General features: G+C 45.3%; 1 protein-coding gene across 3 annotated transcripts in view; it reads right to left on the bottom strand.

The window, feature by feature from the left end:
* The window catches only part of LOC138963266 (uncharacterized), a 63,125-nt gene extending 35,840 nt beyond the window's left edge, over positions 1–27,285 (bottom strand). The window contains exons 1-8 of one of the 3 annotated variants that reach the window (XM_070335333.1): positions 27,153–27,285; positions 26,480–26,684; positions 21,161–23,076; positions 20,025–20,192; positions 18,379–18,523; positions 17,762–17,962; positions 16,386–16,462; positions 7,447–7,544 (exon numbers count right to left, since the gene is read on the bottom strand). In XM_070335333.1, coding sequence (XP_070191434.1) covers positions 7,447–7,544; positions 16,386–16,462; positions 17,762–17,962; positions 18,379–18,523; positions 20,025–20,192; positions 21,161–23,076; positions 26,480–26,684; positions 27,153–27,168 — 2,826 coding nt within the window. In that variant the 5' untranslated portion in view covers positions 27,169–27,285. Of the gene's footprint in view, positions 1–7,446; positions 7,545–16,385; positions 16,553–17,761; positions 17,963–18,378; positions 18,524–20,024; positions 20,193–21,160; positions 23,077–26,479; positions 26,685–27,152 lie in introns of all 3 variants that reach the window. The other 2 variants (XM_070335332.1, XM_070335334.1) reach the window with 2 other exon arrangements.
* Positions 27,286–27,967: the final 682 nt, after the last annotated feature.

Raw genomic sequence — 27,967 nt, forward strand, 5'->3', positions numbered from 1 at the left:
GGAGGGAGAAGTTCCTGCAGCACCAGTAAAGGTGAGTGCGGGAGCGCAAAGGACGCCAACAAGTTCCTCCCTGCTATGGCAAAATAAACTTCTTATGATCAGCGAGAACGAAAGTCGCCGCTTGAGTCTCAGAAGCTAGCCAAGGCTGAGCCTGTTCTGAAGCTGAGCCGAGAGCAAGCAGCAGCTGAACCAGAACATAGGGTAGCCACTACCAGCAGGAGATGGTTTGATCAAAACCCGAGAAAGATGGCAAGCTCCCAAAGATGACTCCTCAAACCGGAAGGAGGAGTCCTCCTCCTTCTAAGAACTGAAGTCAGCCATCGCCGACGGAGCGACCAAAGCGGAAGTCCCGACGACGAAGCATCCTTCGGAAAATATCTGGAAGTAACTACTACCGCAGCCCCAAGTGCAAACCTGAGTATGAGCGGAAATCCAGAACATGTCTGTTCGCCAGCGAGAGACTGAGAGTCAGACTCGTCGAGCGAAGGACAAAACCCGAAGCCGCAGTTGCTTGTGGCAGAATGTTGAGCGGGATAGCCGGAAACCGGAACCCCGCCCGACTGGAAACCGTCCAGACTCGCACCCTGACTAAAGGAGGATGAAAGTGGGAGGAGCCAAAATCCGGAGCCACCAGAACTGGGAAGGCAGTAGTCCCCACCACTGACGGGTTGAGTGACGTTGCCCTGGCTGAGGCTGCAAGCCAGAATGCTCGTATGCCAGCCGCTGATCCTCAATCACCGACGTCCTTGAGGAAACGTCATGAAAAGGAACAGAATTTCCGGATGGACCCGGAAGAGCGACAGACGAAACCACGCACTGCGGAATCGGATGTTGCCCGGACTGAGACCGGAAAACCGGACGCCCGAAGGCTAGTCCTAGATCCGAACAGGAAGAGACCGCGGCGGGTGCTCGCTCCAGTGGACCTATGCTTCCGGTAAACCGGACACGCAGCTGTCGTAAACGGCTGACCGTGTCTCCGAGGAGACATGCATACCCGCACCGCGCACAAAAGTGAGAGACAGTGTATGCCAGTCAGCATATCTGCACTCAACCCAGAAAGGGGAGGAGATACACCGTAAACGGCTGCTGGCTCTGTTCCTAAACTCCTGTGAACCCACCTTGGGCACGAGTGAGAGAAGGGGCAGACGAACCTGAAAGGTTCCTAAGTGCAACAGACGAAACCACGCACTGCGAAAGCGAATGTTGCACGGACTGAGGCCAGAAGCCGGAACACCCGTAGGCCAGTCCTAGATCCTAACCAGAAGAGACCACGGCGGATGCTCGCCCTGGTGGACCTATGCTTCCGGTAAACCGGAAGCGCAGCTGCCGTAAACGGCTGCTGCCTTTGCCCTGAACCTCGCCACGTGTGCGTAGCCACTGGTGAGGAACGGGGCAGAATGCTTCCGGTAACAACCGGAAACGCACCTGTCGTAAACGGCTGCCGCTGTTCCCCACTCACCGACCTCCGAGAGGAAGCGTCAGAAAGAGAAACAGAGTATCCGGGTGGAACCGGAAGAGCCCGGGAACAGACTACTTCCAATTCAGTAGGGGGGCGACTATCCTCAACCCGGCGGGTCCCCAGGTGGCGGATAGGGGAACGGCCCCCAGATATGGGGGCCAGCTGCGAATATAGAATAAGCAGTCCCGGACCAACTAGCGGTGTCTCTACCAGGACGGGGTGGGTTGGCAGATGGCACTGACTACCCTATAAATGCCCTACGTGTCCGATGACGGTTACACCATGCGGGTAAGAGCCGCATTAAAAGCTCTAGCCCCGGGGTGGGACCCCCGGTAAGAAATCCCCCATGTGTTCCCAGGGTTAGGTTTTTGAGCCAGGAACTAAGGGCGGGGTAACCCCGAAAGAAACCTAAGGGCTGAAGTCGGAGGATCTGGGCCAATAGGCGTACCTTAACCAACCACAGATCCACGCAAAAACGCAAAATGAAATGTCGACAGTCCGAAATGCACGCGATGGTGCTCGCCCTGTGAAGTCCCGCCAGGCAGGTGCAGCGCCGGGCTCCATGCCTCAAAGGAGCCCAACCTCAGCTACTGGTGGTCCCTCCCAGCTGTCTCGTGGAGCCAGGGGACAGCGGGGGAAAGCAACTGGCCGAAACATCAAACGACAGCAACCACTGATTGCCATGCAGTGGAACGCCGAAGGAGTCTTCAATAAAAAGACTGAATTAGAGCACACACTGTTTGACAAGAAAGTGAGTGTATGCTGCATACAAGAGACACACCTGCAGAGCAACAAAGCCTTCAAGATCAGAGGCTATCAGACCTTCAGGTCTGACCGAGAGAATAGGCACAAAGGGGGCATACTGACCCTGGTGAGAAACAACATCAGTGCCTGCCAGACAGAGGTTTTCATGGAAGGAGCTGAGTACCAGAAGCTGAGGATCAAGAGTGGCTCAGTGGAAATGAACATCCTGAACTACTACTGCCCCAGTGATCGGCCTCTTTCTCTCGACACCATTCCAACCGACGACTCCCACTTCCTTGTGCTCGGGGATTTCAACAGTCACTCCCAGAGCTGGGGGTACGATCACATGGACAGACGAGGGGAGGAGGTCGAGAATTGGCAGGACGATCATCAGCTACAATTGGTGAACAAGCCACATGATTCCCACACCTTCTACTCTAGACGCTGGAAAAGCACATCTACCCCAGACCTTGCCTTCTGCACGGAAGATCTGCATGGAAGCATGCAGAGAGAGGTGGGAGAGCAACTTGGTGGAAGCGACCACCGTCCAATCTACCATACAATCGACAAGCATTGTATGAGGATGCAGCCACTCCACGCGAGGTGGAATTACAAGAAGGCCAACTGGGCGCTCTTCAGACACAGGACCTGTGAGCTCACACGGAGCGTCCGGGTAGAGGGCAGGGCCATCGACACTGTCACAAAGGAATTCAACTCCTGTGTCCTACAGGCAGCCAGAGAGACCATCCCACGTGGAGCCCGTAGAGAATACAAGCCATACTGGAGCAACCTACTACAAGAACTCCAAGATGATCTTGAGGCTGCCAGGAAGAACGCGGAGGAGATCCCCTCACAAGAGAACCACAACTGCCTCCAAAAAGCCAAGGCCAGATTCCTGAAAGAAAAGCTGCAAGCTATCCGTAGAAGCTGGAGAGAGAAGACAGCCTCACTTAACTTGGAGAAAGATGGAGAAAAGTTATGGAAACTTACCAAACAGCTGAGCGATGAGGAAGTGAGAGGAGCCAACATCACCATCGAAGACAGAGGCGAAATCCTTACTGGAAAGCAAGCCGCCGATCACTTTGCCAACAGCTATGCAAGCGAAAGCCACCTCAATGTTGGAGCAGAGAAACAGAGGGAGGCAAGAAAGGAACAAAGAGAGAGGAGAAACAACAAAGCTAGCCCAGAAGCCATGGAAGCACCCTTCACTCATCAGGAACTACGCCAGGCACTACGCAAGCTGAAAAACAAGAAGTCGCCAGGGCCCGATGGGATATCCAACGAAATGCTGAACCATCTGGGAAGTGCTGCTGTTGGCAAGCTTCTCGACATCTTCAACCTCAGCTGGAAAGAAGGCCAAGTCCCACAAGTGTGGAAAGAGGCTACAATAATCCCTATACACAAGAAAGGAAAAGACAAGAAGAAAGCCCCAAGCTACCGTCCAATCAGCCTCACGAGCTGTGTTGTCAAGACCATGGAAAGGATGGTGAATCAACGCCTTCTTTGGTATCTGGAGAAAGAAGACATCCTTGCACCAGAGCAAGCAGGCTTCCGCCAGTTCCAGAGCACAGAAGACCAGGCCACCTACCTGTCTCAGGAGATTGAGGATGCCTTCCAGAATCAGAAGATGGTCTTTGCAGCCTGGATAGACCTGCAGAAGGCGTTTGATAGAGTGTGGACAGATGGCCTTCTGGTGAAGACACAGAGATGTGGAGTCAGTGGAAAGATGCTGTCTTGGATACGATCCTTCCTGCACAACCGCAGATCGAGGGTCACAGTCAGCAGCCGATTGAGCAGGAGGGTTCTGATACGACACGGTGTCCCACAAGGCGGAGTGATCTCGCCAACTCTCTTTTTGATCTTCATCAACGATCTGCTGCCTGAACTGCCAAAGGGAGTCAAAGCTGCTTTATATGCCGACGATCTGGTAATGTGGTGCACCGAAGAACATTCAACCACAGCAACATACCGCCTGCAGCTGGCAGCTGACAAACTTGCAGCCTGGGCAGACGACTGGTGTGTCAAGATCAATCTAGAGAAATCCACGACCACACTCTTCACCTTGTCCCCAAAACAAAAGCCAGGAGTCATCAAACTTGGCGACACACCACTCAGGAATGATGACGAACCAACGTACCTCGGTGTCACATTCGACAAACGACTGACCTGGAAACCACAGATCCAGAAAGCAGAAAACAAAGCCAGACGCAAATTGGCCATCATGAGAAAGCTGGCTGGAACAAACTGGGGTGCCAGTGAGAAGACCCTGAAGACACTGTATGAAGGCACGGTGAGACCCCAACTTGAATACGGAGCCCCAGCCTGGTCAAGCGCTTGCAAATCCAACCTGCAAGCCCTGGACAAAGTCCAGAATCAAGCACTCCGTATCCTGACAGGAGCAATGAGGTCAACTCCAATCAAGACCATGGAGTCCCTGACAGGAGTCCAACCGTTGATCACTCGAAGAGACACAAAGACACTCATCCAAGAAGAGAAATACAAAAGCCTACCAAAGCACCCAATGAACAGCAGAATGGAAAAACCTATCAGGAACAGGCTGAAACGCTCAAGCTTTGTGCACCAAAGCAGAAGCCTCAAGCGACAGTACCTACCCCACCTGCCGGAAAGCACTCTGCCGCTCGATGCCACAGGAACATGCCCAACACCTTGGGAAGCCAACCAGAGGGTCCTCGAGATCAACACAACTGTGAAAAGCGTGACATCACGGGACATGAGTGACACCAGTAAGAAGGCGCTTACCCTGGCCATGATTGCAGACCACTACCCTGAAGAAGCGTGGATCCACGCCTACACTGATGGGTCAGCCACTGATGCTGTGAGAGATGGAGGAGCCGGCGTTCTTGTTCGGTACCCAGAGGGAGAGGCACAAACAGCGAGCATTCCCACAGGTTTGCACTGCACCAACTATAGTGCAGAAGTACAGGCCTTGAGGACAGCAGCCACAATAGTTGACGGATCAGACCATGAATGTCCTCAGGTCGTCTTTCTGACAGACGCAATGTCAGCACTCCAAGCTCTGTCTGCCAACAAGGAAACTGAGCTCAACAACGCCCTCCAACAGGTTGCTCAGAACCGAAGGGTCGTGCTTCAGTGGGTGCCAGCTCATTGTGACATAGCAGGAAACGAGGCTGCAGACAAACTTGCCAAGAAAGGTGCCTCAAAGGAACAGTTCACGTCCCAGTTGCAGTACAAGGAAAAAAAGACAATCATCAAAAACAAGAGGAAAACCAGAGCGGAGAAAGATGACTACCACCTGCTCCAACGTGAAGAACAAGTCGTCCTACTCAGACTCCGCACTGGACATAACAGACTAAACCATCATATGGCCACAAAGCTGAAGCTAGTTCCCTCCCCCCTATGTCCGTGTGGCAAGAATCAGACAGCAGAGCACATCCTGCAGGCTTGTCCATACCACAGTGCTCTGAGGGACACCACCTGGCCAGAGGAGACAGCGCTACAAAAGAAGCTATACGGCCCCAGAGAGGACTTGGAGAGGACAGCACGTTTCGCCCTGCAGTCCGGACTGACGATCTAACAGCGAACGACAAGAAGAAGAAGAAGAAGAACCGGAAGAGCAACAGACGAAGCCACGCAATGCGGAAGCGAATGTTGCACGGACTGAGGCCGGAAGCCCGAACGCCCGTAGGCCAGCCCTCGGTCAACTCCAGTCAAGACCTCTACGTGTACTTGCGCGGGAGGACCGATGCTTCCGGTAAAAACCGCAAGCGCAGCTGCCGTAAACGGATGACCGTGTCTCCGAGGAGACATGCATACCCGCCCCGCGCACAAAAGTGGGAGACAGTGTATGCCAGTCAACGTATCTGCTCGACCCTGAAAGGGGAGGAGATACTCAGTAAACGGCTGCTACCTTTGCCCCGAGACTCCTGTGCACGCACTATGAATTGGGAGAGACAGGGCAGGAAATGCGGGTTGTGATCCTGCACCAAGGAACTGTTTCCCAGCAGGGAATGTCCGGCAGCCTCACGAGGGCTGATGGACCAGTTCTACATACCCGACAGGCCAGCCACAGAGGCCGAAGGCGAAGCACCCAGGAGATCTACCCTGGAACGTAGCCGACGGCATCGCTGTGGATGCCAAAGAGCGAGCGTCCCCCACGGCCGGGTATCTGGAATGAGAGAACCAAACAATACGCAGCCAGAGCACAGGACTCGGGAGGTGACGTAGAGGACAAACAAACAAAGTCCCAAAATGGGCGCTAAGTTCATTTGCGAACCACTGAAAATGCAAGAGACATGGTAAACAACCACGTCTGAAACCACAAACAATTCAGTAACTTCTGAAAAGAAGACTAGGGCTAGGAAAAAACCCTACCCTAGCCTCCGTGAATGCACCACAAAGATGGCGGCAAAAACAATGCTACAGCAAAATAAGCTATGCAAAATGCTTGACTGCCCCAAAAACTATAAGTTCAGCCGGGGCAGAAAAAGGCACAGAAATTACAATAAAGTAAGAGTCGTCAGAAAGACAACACGAACAGGTGGAAAAGAAGAAAACACCAAAGATAAAATAATAGGCTTAGAAAAGCCTTTACCCTTGACATCCCCTAAAGAGCCGAGCACCAAAAAGTTATCAGTCAAGCTGGAACCAAAATGGCGGCCAAACAAAAATGCTACTGAAAAGTCAAGTCCAAAGAGTGAACAAAGACTCAGTAGCCAAGACAAAATTCCTGTCGAAAACATGACAAAATGGAAAGAGCTCACCAACTAATGAAGCTGAAGGCGAATAAGACGGGTCGTAGCCGGAGGGAACCGAGCAAAGAGCAAGGCAAACCGGCCATGAGAGCGAAAAATATCATGACCTCCTCCTCTGAGCTGTAAAAGTCGTATGATTTACCACGTGTAAGGGAGCGGTAGTGACGTAGTACACACCAAGGGGAGGTAACTCCCATGGTCTGGCGTCCTTACCAACGCATCCGTTTACACTTTTTTTGTGGTGGGGTTGCTTCTCTTTAAAGTTTTTAGACGGGTAGCGATTTTCAGACCTTAGCATCTCAGACTGCGTCAATGCTGTATGTGATTCGGAGTAAGAATATGTAATTTAATTTTATGTTATACACGTACATTCATTCACATAGACTAATGAAATTCTTCCATATAAGGTCAACACACATGTCCTATCATAGTCTAGGACCTGCAGTCAAAGGCAATGAGTTCCTTGCCTTTGATCAAATCAAAATCAACGTAAACTGCATTGACACTCACATCTGCCAGGTTGTGTTTTCGACGCTGCTCAGCGCGTCTTTCTTCTGGCGTTAGCTTGGGGACTGGAGGTGGGGGAGGTGCCGTCTGAACTGGAAGCGCTGAGGACAGAAAATATTTTTTTAGATGTATCGTATCCCATCTTTCTCCCCTTCTTCTGCCTTCATAGTCTGCAACTCCCAATCCCAGGTCCAGTTCCAGTTCCAGGTCCATGCCCCGCCTTCTCTATAATGCAAATGATCATGTTCAGATCTATCCAAACTTACACATTTTGGACACACACCATCCCTGGATGTTTTTTGTTCAAATAAATTCAACAGACTGCCAAAGGTGTCACAGTTTGGTTCCCAGACACAGACAATTGGTCAGTTGGACCTGTATCAAAATATCTAACACTCAAAATGTATGGCCGCAAAAAAAATGTATGACCGAAAACAACCCCACATGTCACAGCTATCGAACAGTCAACCGGCATGGGGTCACAAAAATGCTTGAGATAAAAAAAAAGTATACGCAAATGACAGAAGACCATTACCAAGGCCTCGGAACAAAAATGGTGTCAACAACAAAAGTAGAGAGAAATCAGCCGGGCTGTGGAGTGTTAAGAGTATGCCTTGTGGATTATCAAGAGTATGCCTTGTGGATTGTTAAGAGTATGCCTTGTGGATTGTTAAGAGTATGCCTTGTGGATTGTTAAGAGTATGCCTTGTGGATTGTCAAGAGTATGCCTTGTGGATTGTTAAGAGTATGCCTTGTGGATTGTTAGAGTATGCCTTGTGGATTGTCAAGAGTATGCCTTGTGGATTGTTAGAGTATGCCTTGTGGATTGTTAAGAGTATGCCTTGTGGATTGTTAAGAGTATGCCTTGTGGATTGTTAAGAGTATGCCTTGTGGATTGTTAAGAGTATGCCTTGTGGATTGTTAAGAGTATGCCTTGTGGATTGTTAAGAGTATGCCTTGTGGATTGTTAAGAGTATGCCTTGTGGATTGTTAAGAGTATGCCTTGTGGATTGTTAAGAGTATGCCTTGTGGATTGTTAAGAGTATGCCTTGTGGATTGTCAAGAGTATGCCTTGTGGATTGTCAAGAGTATGCCTTGTGGAGTGTTAAGAGTATGCCTTGTGGATTATCAAGAGTATGCCTTGTGGATTTGTTAAGAGTATGCCTTGTGAATTGTTAAGAGTATGCCTTGTGGATTGTTAAGAGTATGCCTTGTGGATTGTCAAGAGTATGCCTTGTGAATTGTTAAGAGTATGCCTTGTGGATTGTTAAGAGTATGCCTTGTGGATTATCAAGAGTATGCCTTGTGGATTGTTAAGAGTATGCCTTGTGGATTGTCAAGAGTATGCCTTGTGGATTGTCAAGAGTATGCCTTGTGGATTGTTAAGAGTATGCCTTGTGGATTGTTAAGAGTATGGCTTGTGGATTGTTAAGAGTATGCCTTGTGGATTGTTAAGAGTATGCCTTGTGGATTGTTAAGAGTATGCCTTGTGGATTGTTAAGAGTATGGCTTGTGGATTGTTAAGAGTATGCCTTGTGGATTGTCAAGAGTGTGCCTTGTGGATTGTTAAGAGTATGCCTTGTGGATTGTTAAGAGTATGCCTTGTGGATTGTTGAGAGTATGCCTTGTGGATTGTTAAGAGTATGCCTTGTGGATTGTTAAGAGTGTGCCTTGTGGATTGTTAAGAGTGTGCCTTGTGGATTGTTAAGAGTATGCCTTGTGGATTGTTAAGAGTATGCCTTGTGGATTGTTAAGAGTGTGCCTTGTGGATTGTTAGAGTATGCCTTGTGGATTGTCAAGAGTATGCCTTGTGGATTGTTAAGAGTATGCCTTGTGGATTGTCAAGAGTGTGCCTTGTGGATTGTTAAGAGTATGCCTTGTGGATTGTTAAGAGTGTGCCTTGTGGATTGTCAAGAGTATGCCTTGTGGATTGTTAAGAGTATGCCTTGTGGATTGTCAAGAGTATGCCTTGTGGATTGTTAAGAGTATGGCTTGTGGATTGTCAAGAGTATGCCTTGTGGATTGTTAAGAGTATGCCTTGTGGATTGTCAAGAGTATGCCTTGTGGATTGTTAAGAGTATGCCTTGTGGATTGTCAAGAGTGTGCCTTGTGGATTGTTAAGAGTATGCCTTGTGGATTGTCAAGAGTATGCCTTGTGGATTGTTAAGAGTATGCCTTGTGGATTGTCAAGAGTGTGCCTTGTGGATTGTTAAGAGTATGCCTTGTGGATTGTTGAGAGTATGCCTTGTGGATTGTTAAGAGTATGCCTTGTGGATTGTTGAGAGTATGCCTTGTGGATTGTTGAGAGTATGCCTTGTGGATTGTTAAGAGTATGCCTTGTGGATTGTTGAGAGTATGCCTTGTGGATTGTTGAGAGTATGCCTTGTGGATTGTTGAGAGTATGCCTTGTGGATTGTTAAGAGTATGCCTTGTGGATTGTTGAGAGTATGCCTTGTGGATTGTTAAGAGTATGCCTTGTGGATTGTTGAGAGTATGCCTTGTGGATTGTTGAGAGTATGCCTTGTGGATTGTTGAGAGTATGCCTTGTGGATTGTTGAGAGTATGCCTTGTGGATTGTTGAGAGTATGCCTTGTGGATTGTTAAGAGTATGCCTTGTGGATTGTTAAGAGTATGGCTTGTGGATTGTTAAGAGTATGCCTTGTGGATTGTTAAGAGTATGCCTTGTGGATTGTTAAGAGTATGCCTTGTGGATTGTTAAGAGTATGGCTTGTGGATTGTTAAGAGTATGCCTTGTGGATTGTCAAGAGTGTGCCTTGTGGATTGTTAAGAGTATGCCTTGTGGATTGTTAAGAGTATGCCTTGTGGATTGTTGAGAGTATGCCTTGTGGATTGTTAAGAGTATGCCTTGTGGATTGTTAAGAGTGTGCCTTGTGGATTGTTAAGAGTGTGCCTTGTGGATTGTTAAGAGTATGCCTTGTGGATTGTTAAGAGTATGCCTTGTGGATTGTTAAGAGTATGCCTTGTGGATTGTTAGAGTATGCCTTGTGGATTGTCAAGAGTATGCCTTGTGGATTGTCAAGAGTATGCCTTGTGGATTGTCAAGAGTGTGCCTTGTGGATTGTTAAGAGTATGCCTTGTGGATTGTTAAGAGTGTGCCTTGTGGATTGTCAAGAGTATGCCTTGTGGATTGTTAAGAGTATGCCTTGTGGATTGTCAAGAGTATGCCTTGTGGATTGTTAAGAGTATGGCTTGTGGATTGTTAAGAGTATGCCTTGTGGATTGTTAAGAGTATGCCTTGTGGATTGTCAAGAGTATGGCTTGTGGATTGTTAAGAGTATGCCTTGTGGATTGTCAAGAGTGTGCCTTGTGGATTGTTAAGAGTATGCCTTGTGGATTGTCAAGAGTATGCCTTGTGGATTGTTAAGAGTATGCCTTGTGGATTGTCAAGAGTGTGCCTTGTGGATTGTTAAGAGTATGCCTTGTGGATTGTTGAGAGTATGCCTTGTGGATTGTTAAGAGTATGCCTTGTGGATTGTTGAGAGTATGCCTTGTGGATTGTTGAGAGTATGCCTTGTGGATTGTTAAGAGTATGCCTTGTGGATTGTTGAGAGTATGCCTTGTGGATTGTTGAGAGTATGCCTTGTGGATTGTTGAGAGTATGCCTTGTGGATTGTTAAGAGTATGCCTTGTGGATTGTTGAGAGTATGCCTTGTGGATTGTTAAGAGTATGCCTTGTGGATTGTTGAGAGTATGCCTTGTGGATTGTTGAGAGTATGCCTTGTGGATTGTTGAGAGTATGCCTTGTGGATTGTTGAGAGTATGCCTTGTGGATTGTTGAGAGTATGCCTTGTGGATTGTTAAGAGTATGCCTTGTGGATTGTTAAGAGTATGCCTTGTGGATTGTTGAGAGTATGCCTTGTGGATTGTTAAGAGTATGCCTTGTGGATTGTTAAGAGTGTGCCTTGTGGATTGTTAAGAGTATGCCTTGTGGAATGTTAAGAGTATGCCTTGTGGATTGTTAAGAGTATGCCTTGTGGATTGTTAAGAGTATGCCTTGTGGATTGTTGAGAGTATGCCTTGTGGATTGTTAAGAGTATGCCTTGTGGATTGTCAAGAGTATGCCTTGTGGATTGTTAAGAGTGTGCCTTGTGGATTGTTAAGAGTGTGCCTTGTGGATTGTTAAGAGTATGCCTTGTGGATTGTTGAGAGTATGCCTTGTGGATTGTTGAGAGTATGCCTTGTGGATTGTTAGAGTATGCCTTGTGGATTGTTGAGAGTATGCCTTGTGGATTGTTGAGAGTATGCCTTGTGGATTGTCAAGAGTATGCCTTGTGGATTGTTAAGAGTGTGCCTTGTGGATTGTTAAGAGTATGCCTTGTGGATTGTTAAGAGTATGCCTTGTGGATTGTTAAGAGTATGCCTTGTGGATTGTCAAGAGTATGCCTTGTGGATTGTCAAGAGTGTGCCTTGTGGATTGTTAAGAGTGTGCCTTGTGGATTGTTAAGAGTGTGCCTTGTGGATTGTTGAGAGTATGCCTTGTGGATTGTTAAGAGTATGCCTTGTGGATTGTTAAGAGTATGCCTTGTGGATTGTTAAGAGTATGCCTTGTGGATTGTTAAGAGTATGCCTTGTGGATTGTTAAGAGTATGCCTTGTGGATTGTTAAGAGTATGCCTTGTGGATTGTTAAGAGTATGCCTTGTGGAATGTTAAGAGTGTGCCTTGTGGATTGTTAAGAGTATGCCTTGTGGATTGTTAAGAGTATGCCTTGTGGATTGTTAAGAGTATGCCTTGTGGATTGTTAGAGTGTGCCTTGTGGATTGTTAAGAGTATGCCTTGTGGATTGTCAAGAGTGTGCCTTGTGGATTGTTAAGAGTATGCCTTGTGGATTGTTAAGAGTATGCCTTGTGGATTGTTAAGAGTATGCCTTGTGGATTGTCAAGAGTGTGCCTTGTGGATTGTTAAGAGTGTGCCTTGTGGATTGTTAAGAGTATGCCTTGTGGATTGTCAAGAGTATGCCTTGTGGATTGTCAAGAGTATGCCTTGTGGATTGTTGAGAGTATGCCTTGTGGATTGTTAAGAGTATGCCTTGTGGATTGTTAAGAGTGTGCCTTGTGGATTGTTAAGAGTATGCCTTGTGGATTGTTAAGAGTATGCCTTGTGGATTGTTAAGAGTATGCCTTGTGGATTGTTGAGAGTATGCCTTGTGGATTGTCAAGAGTATGCCTTGTGGATTGTTAAGAGTGTGCCTTGTGGATTGTTAAGAGTATGCCTTGTGGATTGTTAAGAGTATGCCTTGTGGATTGTTGAGAGTATGCCTTGTGGATTGTCAAGAGTATGCCTTGTGGATTGTTAAGAGTGTGCCTTGTGGATTGTTAAGAGTATGCCTTGTGGATTGTTAAGAGTGTGCCTTGTGGATTGTTAAGAGTATGCCTTGTGGATTGTTAAGAGTATGCCTTGTGGATTGTTAAGAGTATGCCTTGTGGATTGTTAAGAGTATGCCTTGTGGATTATCAAGAGTATGCCTTGTGGATTGTCAAGAGTGTGCCTTGTGGATTGTTAAGAGTATGCCTTGTGGATTGTTAAGAGTATGCCTTGTGGATTGTTAAGAGTGTGCCTTGTGGATTGTTAAGAGTATGCCTTGTGGATTGTCAAGAGTATGCCTTGTGGATTGTTCAAGAGTATGGCTTGTGGATTGTTAAGAGTATGCCTTGTGGATTGTTGAGAGTATGCCTTGTGGATTGTTGAGAGTATGCCTTGTGGATTGTTAAGAGTATGCCTTGTGGATTGTTAAGAGTATGCCTTGTGGATTATCAAGAGTATGCCTTGTGGATTGTTAAGAGTGTGCCTTGTGGATTGTTAAGAGTATGCCTTGTGGATTGTTAAGAGTGTGCCTTGTGGATTGTTAAGAGTATGCCTTGTGGATTGTCAAGAGTATGCCTTGTGGATTGTCAAGAGTGTGCCTTGTGGATTGTTAAGAGTGTGCCTTGTGGAATGTTAAGAGTGTGCCTTGTGGATTGTTAAGAGTATGCCTTGTGGATTGTTAAGAGTATGCCTTGTGGATTGTTAAGAGTATGCCTTGTGGATTGTTAGAGTGTGCCTTGTGGATTGTTAAGAGTATGCCTTGTGGATTGTCAAGAGTGTGCCTTGTGGATTGTTAAGAGTATGCCTTGTGGATTGTTAAGAGTATGCCTTGTGGATTGTTAAGAGTATGGCTTGTGGATTGTTGAGAGTATGCCTTGTGGATTGTTGAGAGTATGCCTTGTGGATTGTTGAGAGTATGCCTTGTGGATTGTTAGAGTATGCCTTGTGGATTGTTAAGAGTATGCCTTGTGGATTGTTAAGAGTATGCCTTGTGGATTGTTAAGAGTATGCCTTGTGGAGTGTCAAGAGTATGCCTTGTGGATTGTCAAGAGTATGCCTTGTGGAGTGTTAAGAGTATGCCTTATGGATTGTCAAGAGTATGCCTTGTGGATTTGTTAAGAGTATGCCTTGTGGATTGTTAAGAGTATGCCTTGTGGATTTGTTAAGAGTATGCCTTGTGGATTGTTAAGAGTATGCCTTGTGGATTGTTAAGAGTATGCCTTGTGGATTGTTAAGAGTATGCCTTGTGGATTGTCAAGAGTATGCCTTGTGGAGTGTCAAGAGTATGCCTTGTGGATTGTTAAGAGTATGCCTTGTGGATTGTCAAGAGTGTGCCTTGTGGATTGTTAAGAGTGTGCCTTGTGGATTGTTAAGAGTGTGCCTTGTGGATTGTCAAGAGTATGCCTTGTGGATTGTTAAGAGTGTGCCTTGTGGATTGTTAAGAGTATGCCTTGTGGATTGTCAAGAGTATGCCTTGTGGATTGTCAAGAGTATGCCTTGTGGATTGTTAAGAGTGTGCCTTGTGGATTGTTAAGAGTATGCCTTGTGGATTGTCAAGAGTATGCCTTGTGGATTGTCAAGAGTATGCCTTGTGGATTGTTGAGAGTATGCCTTGTGGAATGTTAAGAGTATGCCTTGTGGATTGTTAAGAGTATGCCTTGTGGATTGTTAAGAGTATGCCTTGTGGATTGTTAAGAGTGTGCCTTGTGGATTGTTAAGAGTGTGCCTTGTGGATTGTTAAGAGTATGCCTTGTGGATTGTTAAGAGTATGCCTTGTGGATTGTTAAGAGTGTGCCTTGTGGATTGTTAAGAGTATGCCTTGTGGATTGTTAAGAGTATGCCTTGTGGATTGTTAAGAGTATGCCTTGTGGATTGTTAAGAGTATGCCTTGTGGATTGTCAAGAGTATGCCTTGTGGATTGTTAAGAGTATGCCTTGTGGATTGTCAAGAGTATGCCTTGTGGATTGTTAAGAGTGTGCCTTGTGGATTGTTAAGAGTGTGCCTTGTGGATTGTTAAGAGTATGCCTTGTGGATTGTTAAGAGTATGCCTTGTGGATTGTTAAGAGTATGCCTTGTGGATTGTTAAGAGTATGCCTTGTGGATTGTTAAGAGTGTGCCTTGTGGATTGTTAAGAGTGTGCCTTGTGGATTGTTAAGAGTATGCCTTGTGGATTGTTAAGAGTGTGCCTTGTGGAATGTTAAGAGTATGCCTTGTGGATTGTTAAGAGTGTGCCTTGTGGATTGTTAAGAGTGTGCCTTGTGGATTGTCAAGAGTATGCCTTGTGGAGTGTTAAGAGTATGCCTTGTGGATTGTCAAGAGTATGCCTTGTGGATTGTTAAGAGTATGCCTTGTGGATTGTTAAGAGTGTGCCTTGTGGATTGTTAAGAGTATGCCTTGTGGATTGTTAAGAGTATGCCTTGTGGAATGTTAAGAGTGTGCCTTGTGGAATGTCAAGAGTATGCCTTGTGGATTGTTAAGAGTATGCCTTGTGGATTGTTAAGAGTGTGCCTTGTGGATTGTCAAGAGTGTGCCTTGTGGATTGTTAAGAGTGTGCCTTGTGGATTGTTAAGAGTATGCCTTGTGGAATGTTAAGAGTGTGCCTTGTGGAATGTCAAGAGTATGCCTTGTGGATTGTTAAGAGTATGCCTTGTGGATTGTTAAGAGTGTGCCTTGTGGATTGTCAAGAGTGTGCCTTGTGGATTGTTAAGAGTATGCCTTGTGGATTGTTAAGAGTATGCCTTGTGGATTGTTAAGAGTATGGCTTGTGGATTGTTAAGAGTATGCCTTGTGGATTGTTAAGAGTATGCCTTGTGGATTGTTCAAGAGTATGGCTTGTGGATTGTTAAGAGTATGCCTTGTGGATTGTTAAGAGTATGCCTTGTGGAATGTTAAGAGTATGCCTTGTGGATTGTTAAGAGTATGCCTTGTGGATTGTCAAGAGTATGCCTTGTGGATTGTTAAGAGTATGCCTTGTGGATTGTTAAGAGTATGCCTTGTGGAGTGTTAAGAGTATGCCTTGTGGATTGTTGAGAGTATGCCTTGTGGATTGTTGAGAGTATGCCTTGTGGATTGTTGAGAGTATGCCTTATGGATTGTTAAGAGTATGCCTTGTGGATTGTTAAGAGTATGCCTTGTGGATTGTTAAGAGTATGCCTTGTGGATTGTTAAGAGTATGCCTTGTGGATTGTTAAGAGTATGCCTTGTGGATTATCAAGAGTATGCCTTGTGGATTGTCAAGAGTATGCCTTGTGGATTGTCAAGAGTATGCCTTGTGGATTGTTAAGAGTATGCCTTGTGGATTGTTAAGATTATGCCTTGTGGATTGTTAAGAGTATGCCTTGTGGATTGTTAAGAGTATGCCTTGTGGATTGTCAAGAGTATGCCTTGTGGATTGTCAAGAGTATGCCTTGTGGATTGTTAAGCGTATGCCTTGTGGATTGTTAAGTGTATGCCTTGTGGAAAGATGCCTCTTACACTGGAACTTCAAGCACATTCTCCATGTCATTTTGGGTTTGCTTCCCCTGTACCGATGCAGGCTGCCTGTTAGACTACACCCATTCTACAAAACCCAAGCCCGTCAAGTGCTCACAGGCCTTGCTAAATAAAAAGCCATGCTTACCTGGCGGTGAATAATTGTTCTCGTCCGGGGGAAGTGCTGGCGGTGAGCGCATGTCCGGTGAATCGCCGGACTGCTGACTGCACGATGAGAAGGAGTCTACAATTAAGGCAGGGGGGGACTCCATTCCAGACAGGATAGGGGGGGACTCCGACCTGGCCTTCTTCATACTGCGCCATCACAGATGAATAAGTATTTAAGCAAATGGAACGACAAGCACAGATGATTTTGAATACGCCAATAAAAGGACAAGCACAGATGAATTTGAATAAGCCAATGGAAGGACACGCACAGATGAATTTGAATTTAAGCCAATGGAAGGACAAGCACAGATGAATTTGAATTTAAGCCAATGGAAGGACAAGCACTGATGATTTTGAATATGCCAATGAAAGGATTTGAAAAAATCCATGATTGGACAAGCATAGACTAATTTGAATAAGCCAATAAAAGAACAAGCACAGATGAATTTGAATAAGCCAATGGAAGGACGAGCACATTTGGGTGTGCACGTTAAAGATCCCACGATTGACAAAAGGGTCTTTCCTGGCAAAATTGTATAGGCATAGATAAAAATGTCCACCAAATACCCGTTTGACTTGGAATAAAGGCCGTGAAAGGTGAATGCTCGCCTAATAGGCTACTGAGCTTTACTGGCCGGTGTGAATGCGTTATATATTGTGTGTAAAAAATGTCTGTTTGTCTGTCTGTCTGTAAAAAATTCCATTTCAAACGGCAGAAATTAATATGTAAGCGCCTAGGGCTATATCTAGATTAGGCGCATAAAAATGATCACAATAATAATAATAATAATAATAATTTGAATTTGAATTTAAGCCGATGGAAGGACAACCACAGATGAATTTGAATAAGCTAATGAGAGAAAAAACAAAGATGGACTTCAATGAAAGGATACACAAAAATAAATCTGAATAATCCAATACAGGAACAATTGATATAAATTCTGACAAGCCAATGAGGGACCGATGTAGTCCATGAAAGCCTGTCAGAACATGTGTAACGATTATCACAAGCATAAACAAAGGAGGACAAAGGCACAACAAACACACAACTGTTGATAAAACTCCCTGAACACATTCAGGCATCAGTATCTGTGACAGAAGTGAATACAAGATGCCAACACTTCCCCACACATTTTCTTTCCTGCATTAACAGAGTCAACTTCACTTACATTTCACCAGATCTAATCTATGAACGCAAGAAACCCGTCCCGATATAACCTTCGTGGTTGAAAACGACGTTAAACACCAAATAAAAAAAAGAAAGCACGCAAGAAACTGTCTCAATTCTCTAATCATACAGATTGCAAAATCACTTACACACCCACGTTCGCACACCGAAATGGAGGCAAATATTACCTTGGCATCGGAGTAGGCCAGATTTCATTGGTTGCCGAAAATCGCGGGACAACCGTTGAGGAAGGGGGTGAACTGCAGTCAACACTGGAGAGTTCAGTCCCTTGCTGTGGAGAATTAATTCCCTGGTCAGCAGCTAGGGGGTCCTCTACCATAGGTTCTCCAAAACACTTCTCGTTTGTTTCTGTTGTCGCTTCTTCTACCCTGTAAATACACACAGAACAGATGCAATTCACCACGCACACTCTTCACCAAGGCTTTTCTACTCCTTCTACACTCTACAGCAATGCAAACTATGGCACCGAGTGTTTTTCTTTTAGTGTTGGGCTTCAGGTACACAACGTTTTTCTTAACTATTTCAAACTTTCATGATACAAATCCATGAAATATACCAATTGGTCATGCAGGAAATAAACCCTACTCCCAAAGTTACCCAATTACACAAGAACTACAAAACAGGTGTGGTTTTCATCTTTTCTTAATTTTTTTTTTTACTAACTTTAACCCTTTAGTTTGGGCTTGGAAAATTGACATAAAATCATAAATGAATGCAAAATGTTCATGTTTGAATGTTACGCTCTACGGACAGAATGTACGGCAGTTAGCCACTGTTTACTGACATGTGATGCTGAGGGGCCAAGTGAAGTCCTGTGACACTTTCGGCCTTTCCCCGACCCCTGCCTGCACCCCCTTGACGGCCGCGACCTGCTTTGGACTGTCCTCGACCTCTCCCTCTTGTTGAACTTGAAGTCTCTACTTTTTGTTCTGAAAACAGTGAAATCAAGAAACGTTCATGAAAGCTCTCCTCCCTCAGAAAAAAATGCCTGCAGAGAAAACGCAAAACAAAATTAATAAAACAAATTTGTGTTCATGTTTTGGGCCTACAAATGGAATGAACAAGAACTGCAGAATACAAACAAAACATCTCAAGATCAAAACTGTGACTTTAAATTTGATTTGATTCTTTATTTCTTTATTTGGTGTTTAACGTCGTTTTCAACCGTTCAAGGTTATATTGCGACGGAGGGAAGGGGGGTGATGGAATAGAGCCACTTGTCAATTGTTTCTTGTTCACAAAAGCACTAATCAAAAATTTGCTCCAGGGGCTTGCAACGTAGTACAATATATGACCTCACTGGGAGAATGCAAGTTTCCAGTACAAAGGACTTAACATTTCTTACATACTGCTTGTGCTAGACTAAAATCTTTACAAACATTGACTATATTCTATACAAGAAACACTTAACAAGGGTAAAAGGAGAAACAGAATCCGTTAGTCGCCTCTTACGACATGCTGGGGAGCATCGGGTAAATTCTTTCTCGTCCCAACCAATATGGGACTCCCCCTAACCCGCGGGGGGCTTGATTATGAACACACAGGGTGATGTTATCATAATAACAGCTAATTCTGTAGCTTATCTTTTCACCCTGCTTACTTTACGCAAAGAGCACAGAGAGAACAAAACGGCATAAAATTGTTAAAACCTTTCAGTTTTAGGCGTCAATGCATAACAATTTACACAGGTAACAATACATTAGTCACAACATAGACAACACAAAACTCTTTTTTTAACGCTGCAATGAGGTTGGTAACAATACATTAGTCACAACATAGACAACACAAAACTCTTTTTTTAACGCTGCAATGAGGTTGGTAACAATACATTAGTCACAACATAGACAACACAAAACTCTTTTTTTAAGGCTGCAATGAGGTTGGTAACAATACATTAGTCACAACATAGACACAAAATCAAGATTGCTCACTCTTTTTTTAACGCTGCAATGAGGTTTAAAGCAAGACATCTAAATCACCCTCAAACTCAAATAAAAGGCATGCATGCAAAAATTCGTGCACAAACAACCAGTCTCAATAAGGCAGAAAAAAAAATAGGTCTGTTTACGGTAACATAGGCCAACAAAATAGGGTCGGTAGGTCGGGATGTTTTCTTTTCTTTTTTTTCTCTCCCAATAACCATATTTTTACGTTATTTTGCAAAAAAAACCCAAAAGATTTCCCCCCCCCCCCAAATGCCAAAAAAAAAGTCTAGGGTCGCGCGAAAAAAATAGGGTCGGTCGGGTTACCGTAAACAGACTACTTTTTTTGTGTGTGCCTAAGATGCTTGAAATTCAAGTGTGAGCTGTGTCTTTTTTGACCATCACACATACGGCATACCAACAGTCGGTATGGATCTGCATTCAGGCAGATCTGTTTTTAAAGTTTAAAAGCTTACAGAAAGAGGAATACGAATGTAAGTCTTCTAACCCTGTGTCTGTGGTGATGGTATGAGTTCTTTTCCATTGTACAAGAAGGCTTTGCTGCCGCCATTGTGCTGAACAGAGTAGTACGTGTTTTCTTGAAACCCCTGAACTGCGTTCGCAGTCGTGAACACTACTTTCGAGGTGGAAGGCAAGCGCAACAGATTCAGAATGTCTGATCAGAAAAAGAAAAGAAAAAAATATGATAACTACCGTACTTTCCGGGTCATAGGGTCATAAGGCGCGACTTTTTTCCTCGAGTTCGACCCCTGCGTCTTGTATGAAATACGAAAAAAATCAAAGAGACCGCTTGAGTACCAGTCAAACAACTTGTGATAATGCATGTTTCAGCTACTAGGTACTGCCCTGCCTTTGATCTGGCCGCACACACAGATTTCCACTCTGTTAAACTCGGTGCAGGAAGTGTTTCCTCTCTCAGATATGACAGGGGAACCACCTCTCATGGCAAAAACTGGGTCATTGACCCCTGAGAAGAAGGTCGTGTCTATAAACAAGGCCACCCAGCTATCACAATGCCTTTGATCTGGCAGCACACACAGAGCACACATATTTTCACTCAGTTAAAGTCGGTCACTGACCGATCACTGACCCCGGTGCAGGAAGTGTTTCCTCTCTCAGATATGACAGGGGAACCACCTCTCATGGCAAAAACTGGGTCATTTTGGTGCGCCCTATCGGCCCCCTGCGCCCAATGGGTGACTGGATTACAATTTTGTTTAAAAAGAAGGGTATAACGAAGCGCCTTGTCACCCGGAAAGTACGGTAATCATAACATATCCGCTCAAGCGGGCAGCTTTCATTATGCCCTAGCCAATAGTTCAGATAAATGTTAATAATTGTAACAGCAGCATTTGTGCAGTTTTTTCTAATACATGTAGTGTGATGTACCTACATAGCATCTATCAATAAAATATAGTATAGCCCGATTAGCATTCTCCTAAACTTATCACAATAAATGAATAATTTGAGAAAATGCCCCATATATATAAGTTATAACCATTTGCATCACAAGCCCGTTTCAAGCATTTATAACTCTCAACTACACACACAATCTCCAGCACAGTAAGCACCAACAATTACAACAAATTTCATGCACATTTTTTTTTTTAAATTCACACCCACCTGAAGCCATAGGAGTTTGCGGGTGAAAATGGTTGCCCCCTTTCTGCCCCCCCTCCCCTTGCTGAAGCTGGTGGCAAGGGCTGGGCTGTTGCTGCGACAACTGATTTGACGACCCCGCAGGACTGTTCAGAAACAACTGAAAATTTGGCTGTACATTTTGCGGTACATTTGGCTGGATGCTTTGGCCAACCTGAGGAGGGGTGGCTTGCACTACGCGAGGAGTGGTGTGCACCACTGGAAGGGAGTTACTCACTACTTGAGGGGAGTTATTCACTACTTGAGGGGAGCTATGCACAACTTGAGGGGAGCTATGCACTACTTGAGGGGAGCTGTGCACCAGCTGAGGCAAGCCCTGCAAATGAAGCGTCTGAGGAGAGTTCTGCAGAGACAGCTGAGGAGAGTTCTGCAGAGACAGCTGGGGTGAGTTCTGTGCGGACAGCTGGGGAGAGTTCTGCAGCATCAAGCGGGAGCCATGCAGCACTAGACGTGATGCGCTTTGCACGGGCACAGGGGCAGAGCTTTGCACAGGGGAGCTGAGGAACAGGACACGGGAGTTCTGCAAGACGCCGGGAGAGTTTTGCATAATCAGCGGCGCATTCTGCACAGACACGAGCGGAGAGCTGCTCTGTGACGAGCTCTGCAAGGGAACTTGACTATTGCCGTGAGTGGAGATTTGTGGCGAGTTCTGAGAGGAGCTGGGCGAGCTCTGCATGAAGTATTGCTCCGGCTCCGTCTTCACTCGCCCGTTCAGTTCCTGTTCTCGCATCTGAGCAGACAGGTAATATTCAGAACCAGAGTTGGGGCTGAATTTCTGAGTCTGTTGTAATGGAGACATTTGCTGCTGGGGTTGCTGTGTGTAAGAATGTTGCTGAAACGGGTGCTGATCAGTGTTCATCATTTGCCCAGGATGGTGAGCAGTGTACTTGGTGTCACCAGTGTTCATCGGTTCATGCTGATACTGCTGGTTACGCGCCGGTACGGAGGAACCAGAAGCGGTGACAGGCGGCCCATCCAGCATCTGTCTCAGCATCCCCTGGGCAGGCGGCTTGTTGGGCTGAACACCCCGCTGCTCCCCTCCTTGAGGCAGGTGCTGGTCTGATTGCTGAACACCCTGCTGCTGACCATGCGACTGGAATGACTGCTGCTGGCCAAATGACTGTTGCTGCTGCTGCCCGAGGCCTGCTGACTGTTGGCCAACGCCCTGCTGCTGACTGGCAGGCTGCTGATGGCCGATGCTCTGCTGACGACTGTACAGCTGATGCTGATCTCGTTGCTGGGTCTGTTGTTGGCCCAGGTGCTGCTGGCTCATGCCCTGAAGCTGATTAAACATCTGGTTCTGTTGTTGATGCGGGGACTGGACCGGCAGCTGCTGACCCAAACGAAGCTGCTGACCCTGGAACTGCTGTCCAAGGCCAGGGCTAAACTGGTGTTGACCGAGGGATTGACCTGCACGAGACTGATGCTGCTGCAGCAGCGGCTGCTGACTGCGTGACTGCTGAAGCTGCTGAGCCAAGGACGCACCCTGCGAGGGGTGCTGCTGGACGATGTGCAGCTGATGGTGCTGCTGAGCCTGGGCTCTCTGCTGTTGTTGAAGATGCTGCTGCTGAGCCCCCGGGGCCTGAGAGTGGGGGTAGTCTTCGTGCACGTGCAGTGGCAGCTGCATGTGTCGCTGCTGGGGAATGTGGTTGCCATGCTGAGGACGGACACCCACCGCCACATGACGCTGCTCCATGTACTGACTGTGGCCCTGGCTGTGATTATAGGCTGTCTGTGGGTCCTGAGCCTGGTTATAGTGGTAGCTGTTGTGGGTGTAGCTCTGGTAGCCAGAGCTGGCCATCACGTTGGGATCTGACAAAGGGTCCAGAATTTCCTCCCTTCCAAGTATTACACCAGGTTCGTCCACCATCATCAGCTCACTGCAAGAATAAAGATGTGTCAAATTCAACCCTTCACTGCATTTTTCAACAACAACAAAAGGAGAGATGACTGCTACTTACGCTGATTTTCTAGAACAGTGTTTCGTCTTCTCTTTGCGCATGATGGGTCTGGAAAGAATCATACAGGAGCGCCTCAAAGGCCACCACACCTCCAAATCCATTGGTGGCACCGGCATGCCAATATGCAACCTTCGGTTCGCAGACAATATTGTCCTCATGGGAAACACCGACTCCGAGCTTCAAGATCTGACAAACAGATTCGCTGCAAGAGCCAGTGCGAATGGGATTGGTGTCAGCACGGAGAAGTCCAAGGTCATGGTCAACAGCACGAACACCACAAGTACCACCACCACCATCCACATGAATGGAGAGCGACTGTTCAGCTTCAAGTACCAGGTAGCTACCCTGTCAAAAGACGGCACCTGCATGGCAGATATCCGCATACGGAATGCCACAGCCACATCAACGGTTGCCAGATTATAAACAGGGTGTAGAAGAGCAACATCAGCTTCCAAACAAAACTCAAGCTCTTCAGGTCTCTGGTTGTCTCCATTCTGCCATAAAACTGGATGGACACTGCTGGCCGAACAAAGAGTCCAGCCGTTCAAGACCAAATGCCAGAGGACATTGCTCCGTAGATCATACAGAGAGCACAAGACTTATGTCTATGTGCAGAGCTTGGTAAAGAGCATCATGGGCCCCCAAGAGCATCTCATGGCAACCGTAAAACGGCGGAAGTTGATGTGGTTCGGCCACGTCACGAGGCATGACACCCTCTCTAAAACCATGCTACACGGCATCGTCAAAGGAGGACGCAGACGCAAAAGACAACGCATAAGCTGGTCAGTCAACATGAAAGAATGGACACAGATGAGCTTTCCTGACCACCTGTCAAAATGGCCGCCCATAGAACAGCCTGAAGAAGGCTTTTGTCTCTTCTGCCCTAACGTACCGCTGATGACTGTCCCAGTCAGGGGACTGAGGCTGATGATAATGATGATGATGGGTCTAAATACCTCTGGCAACTGAAAGTGAGGGTTTAATTTTGTACGGTTTGAGCTAACACCGCCCAGTCAGAAAAATAACGTCAAATACTTTAAGCAATTAATTTAGAAACCTTGTATAATTTATTAATTATCAACAAATCATAAAGTAAGTTTTTTCCATGAAAGGTCACAAGAAACAGATTTAACGGGACTACTTTTGCTCCAGATTGACCATTACTAATTTTCATTACTTGTATCTTGGTCTAAATGTCTAAACGCATCAAATAACAAAAGTTTGAATCAAATAAAAGTGTAACATTAATTTTCTTCTGATCTGCTAGTGCTATGTATGCACACAGCCTTACACTATAACACTCCGTTTTAGCACCAAAGGGACGGAGGTATTGGCCTAGTGGAAGCGTAAGATTGAGAGTTTAAATCCCGGCCGCGCCTGGTATGTTATTATTGTTAACAGGGATGTCGTTAGGCGTCGGACATCGGACATTTATTGATGAAAATCCCCAAATGTCCGATTCACATTGCCGCATGTCGGTCAGATGTCCTATCGTTTTAGCCTGAGCGTGGTCATTGTCCGATATGTACTCCATTCCTTCGGACAGATATCGTTAATTTTCATTTCAAGATACAAATCTTCTAAAAGACCGAACGCTCTCATGTTCAGCTGACACTGAAGTTGCCAGTGCCGCGTGCAGATCTTTTCTTTTGTCGGGAATTCCCGAACCGTTTGCGGTATGCGCCGTTTGGGTATTTATAACTGTCTCGGTGCAGCGCATTGATCTAAAAATAGTGGATTATTTTTAGAATAGATCAGTGCATGCTACAGGAGTACGGGAGACAACTCCAGCGGCTCTGAAGTTGTTCATGTTGGTGTTTTTTTGGTGGTTTCTTTGAAACTAAACAAAGACAACATTATATGCACTATATCATGTGTGTGATCTACAGCGCGCGCGCGTGGGTGTGTGTGTGTGTGCGTGTGTGTGTGGGCGCATGACTTTGGAACAATTCCATGGAATGTTATAAGCTGTTTGGCGCAAATTCATAATGTCCTATTAAACTTTCTGAAAGCGGTCAAATGTCCTATTGATGCTGAAGAACCCAGGACATTTGTCCTATAGGTATGAATTTGTAGCAACATCCCTGGTTAAGGGTGGAGATTTTTCCAATATCCCAGGTCAACGTTTGTGCAGACCTGCTAGTGTCTGATCCTCCTTCCTGGAGGCGCAAACACAAGACCAAGTACGCACAGAAAAGATCCTGTGATCCATGTCAGATTTTGGTAAGTTAAAGAAACACACAAATACTAAGCATGCATCCTCAGATACACATAAAAATACACTTGTGCAAAAAACACAAGTGTGCATGGGAGTTTCACTTTCAGCCCATGAAGTTGATGAACGCAGAAGGAGAAGAAGTACCAAATTGCATTGACATAAAACATTACAGATCTTATGTCAGCAGCATCAACAATCAATCAATGAGTCTTATATCGCGCATATTCCGTGGGTACAGTTCTAGGCGCTCTGCAGTAATGCCGTGTGAGATGAAATTTTATACGGCCAGTAGATTGCAGCCATTTCAACAATCTTTCCACAGGAAAAAGCATCATACCATGTAATCTTTAGTCTCAGTTAATGAGTTATTCACAAGTTAGAAAAGCAGCTAAACAATGTATCCTGTTTAATACTGAATTCACACCTTCCATTATGTCACAGGTTGCGTATACTTTGAGCAATTTTCGGTTGACGCAAAACAAAAACTCTCTTAGTCTCTTCCACAGTGATGTGGCTACTCCAAAATGCAATTTTTTTATGCAGAATGTTTACATCAGCCCAACCCATGCATTATGTAATTTCTTTCTTTATTTGGTGTTTAACATCGTTTTCAACCGTTCAAGGTTATATCGCAACGGGGAAAGGGGGGGGATGGAAGAGAGCCACTTGTTAATTGTTTCTTGTTCACAAAAGCACTAATAAAAAAAATGCTCCAGGGGCTTGCAACGTAGTACAATATATGACCTCACTGGGAGAATGCAAGTTTCCAGTACAAAGGACTTAACATTTCTTACATACTGCTTGACTAAAATCTTTACAAACATTGACTATATTCTATACAAGAAACACTTGACAAGGGTAAAAGGAGAAACAGAATCCGTTAGTCGCCTCTTACAACATGCTGGGGAGCATCGGGTAAATTCTTCCCCCTAACCCGCATTATGTCAAGTTCCTAAAACAATCTTTTTCTTACATCAGCATCTTCAACTTTTCTTGCTCTTTTCTTTTTAAAAGTGCCCAGTGCCTATCAAATTTTCCATTTATGGTCATATAATACTTTGACTTGAAGTAAATAAACCCAAAAACAAAAGAACCAGAACTTACTCATCAGTGTCAGAACTTTTGATTTCTTGTACAAAATGGTCACCGTACACAAATGCAGGTCCACCAGATGCAGCTTGCTGCTGGGCAGGGGGTGATGACCACTCCTCAATCGATGATGAGGAATTGTTTAAAGTTGTACCAGCGCGACTGTAGCTGTTGGAATAAGTCCAGCCTTGGTCCCTTTGTCTGTTTTGGTCATCTAATGCTGCAAGTGCAAGTATTAAATGTAAAACTATGCAATGACACTGACAGCAAAACATACAAATTAGTAAAACAAAAAGTGTACATTTTACACAGAAAGAGTTGCACACACATTTCTGTGTGCGTATCATTTTACTTCCAATACGTAACATTGGGTCTACTAGCGAACCGTACTCTTTCTTATTTTTTAAAGAAAAAAAATTGTAATAAATTTGTTAGAACTTTAGAAGCGTCCTACAAGTTTGGGATTGGCAACACCGAATGACAAAATTTCCTAAGAATACCTCTTGGTCAGTTAGAAATTCATGTACGTCTTATCTTTCTGTGTTTTGTACCTGGAAGCAATAGACCCGAAAACGTGCCATTCAGTATCCACCTGCAGGCAAACGGAAATCTCGATGTCGTCGATACCCACGAAGCACTAAAGAATGCACGACTAACTTACACAGTATATGTCTTCCCATGAACTTACCATCAAACACAGACATTCTGGGTTAGAAAAATCATTTCTTGTTCTACATTGTCCAAAAAATTGCCTAACAAATGGCAAAAACTGAAACAAAAAATGTCGCCTCCTTTCCGTCGTTTTTTACACCAGCCAATATGGACGACGTACGGCTGTCGTGAACAGAGAACGAATTATAATTTGTAGAAGAGATAGAAAAGTGTAAGTTATATAATTTTTACTTATTAATAGAATAGAGGACCATTTACTATATGAATCAACAAAAAGCTGTGTTTGGATCCCATATATACATAATCACGACATCATTTCGCGCCAAGGACGTGAGCAAGGGAGATAATATTTTGTCTGACCAACTGTGGGTTCGCGGTAGCTCAGAACAAAGATTCTGCGTTCTCGCGGTTTGGGCGGAGTTCCTTTTCGATCGTTTGCTGTCGGCAGTAAGCGAGAAAACATCAACTTCGTTTGAGGTCATGTTCGGTCTAATAGTGATTTCTGACCTTTTCATTAAAAAGGAAGATGGGGGGGGGGGGGGGGGGGGATGGCGTTGTGCAGGCCCAGACATATTCATGATTATTATTGTGGTCGGCATGCACAGAACTTGATGAACTGGCAGAATTTAAGCCAGTCTGGCAAAATATCCAGTCCATAATCTGCTGAGCCTGGTTTTGTGTTTTTTTGTTTTTGTTTTTTTGTTCTTTTTTTATCGGGTTTTTAATCAGATTTCTGAAGCTGGTAATCGTATCTTTTAAGACCAAAACGACACACCATAACCTTCCAAACAAGGCGTGTCGGTCCGGTAAACACGTATGTTACTGCGAGAT

This window comes from Littorina saxatilis, linkage group LG3 (assembly GCF_037325665.1).
Source record: "Littorina saxatilis isolate snail1 linkage group LG3, US_GU_Lsax_2.0, whole genome shotgun sequence".
Taxonomy (NCBI): Eukaryota; Metazoa; Mollusca; class Gastropoda; order Littorinimorpha; family Littorinidae; genus Littorina; species Littorina saxatilis.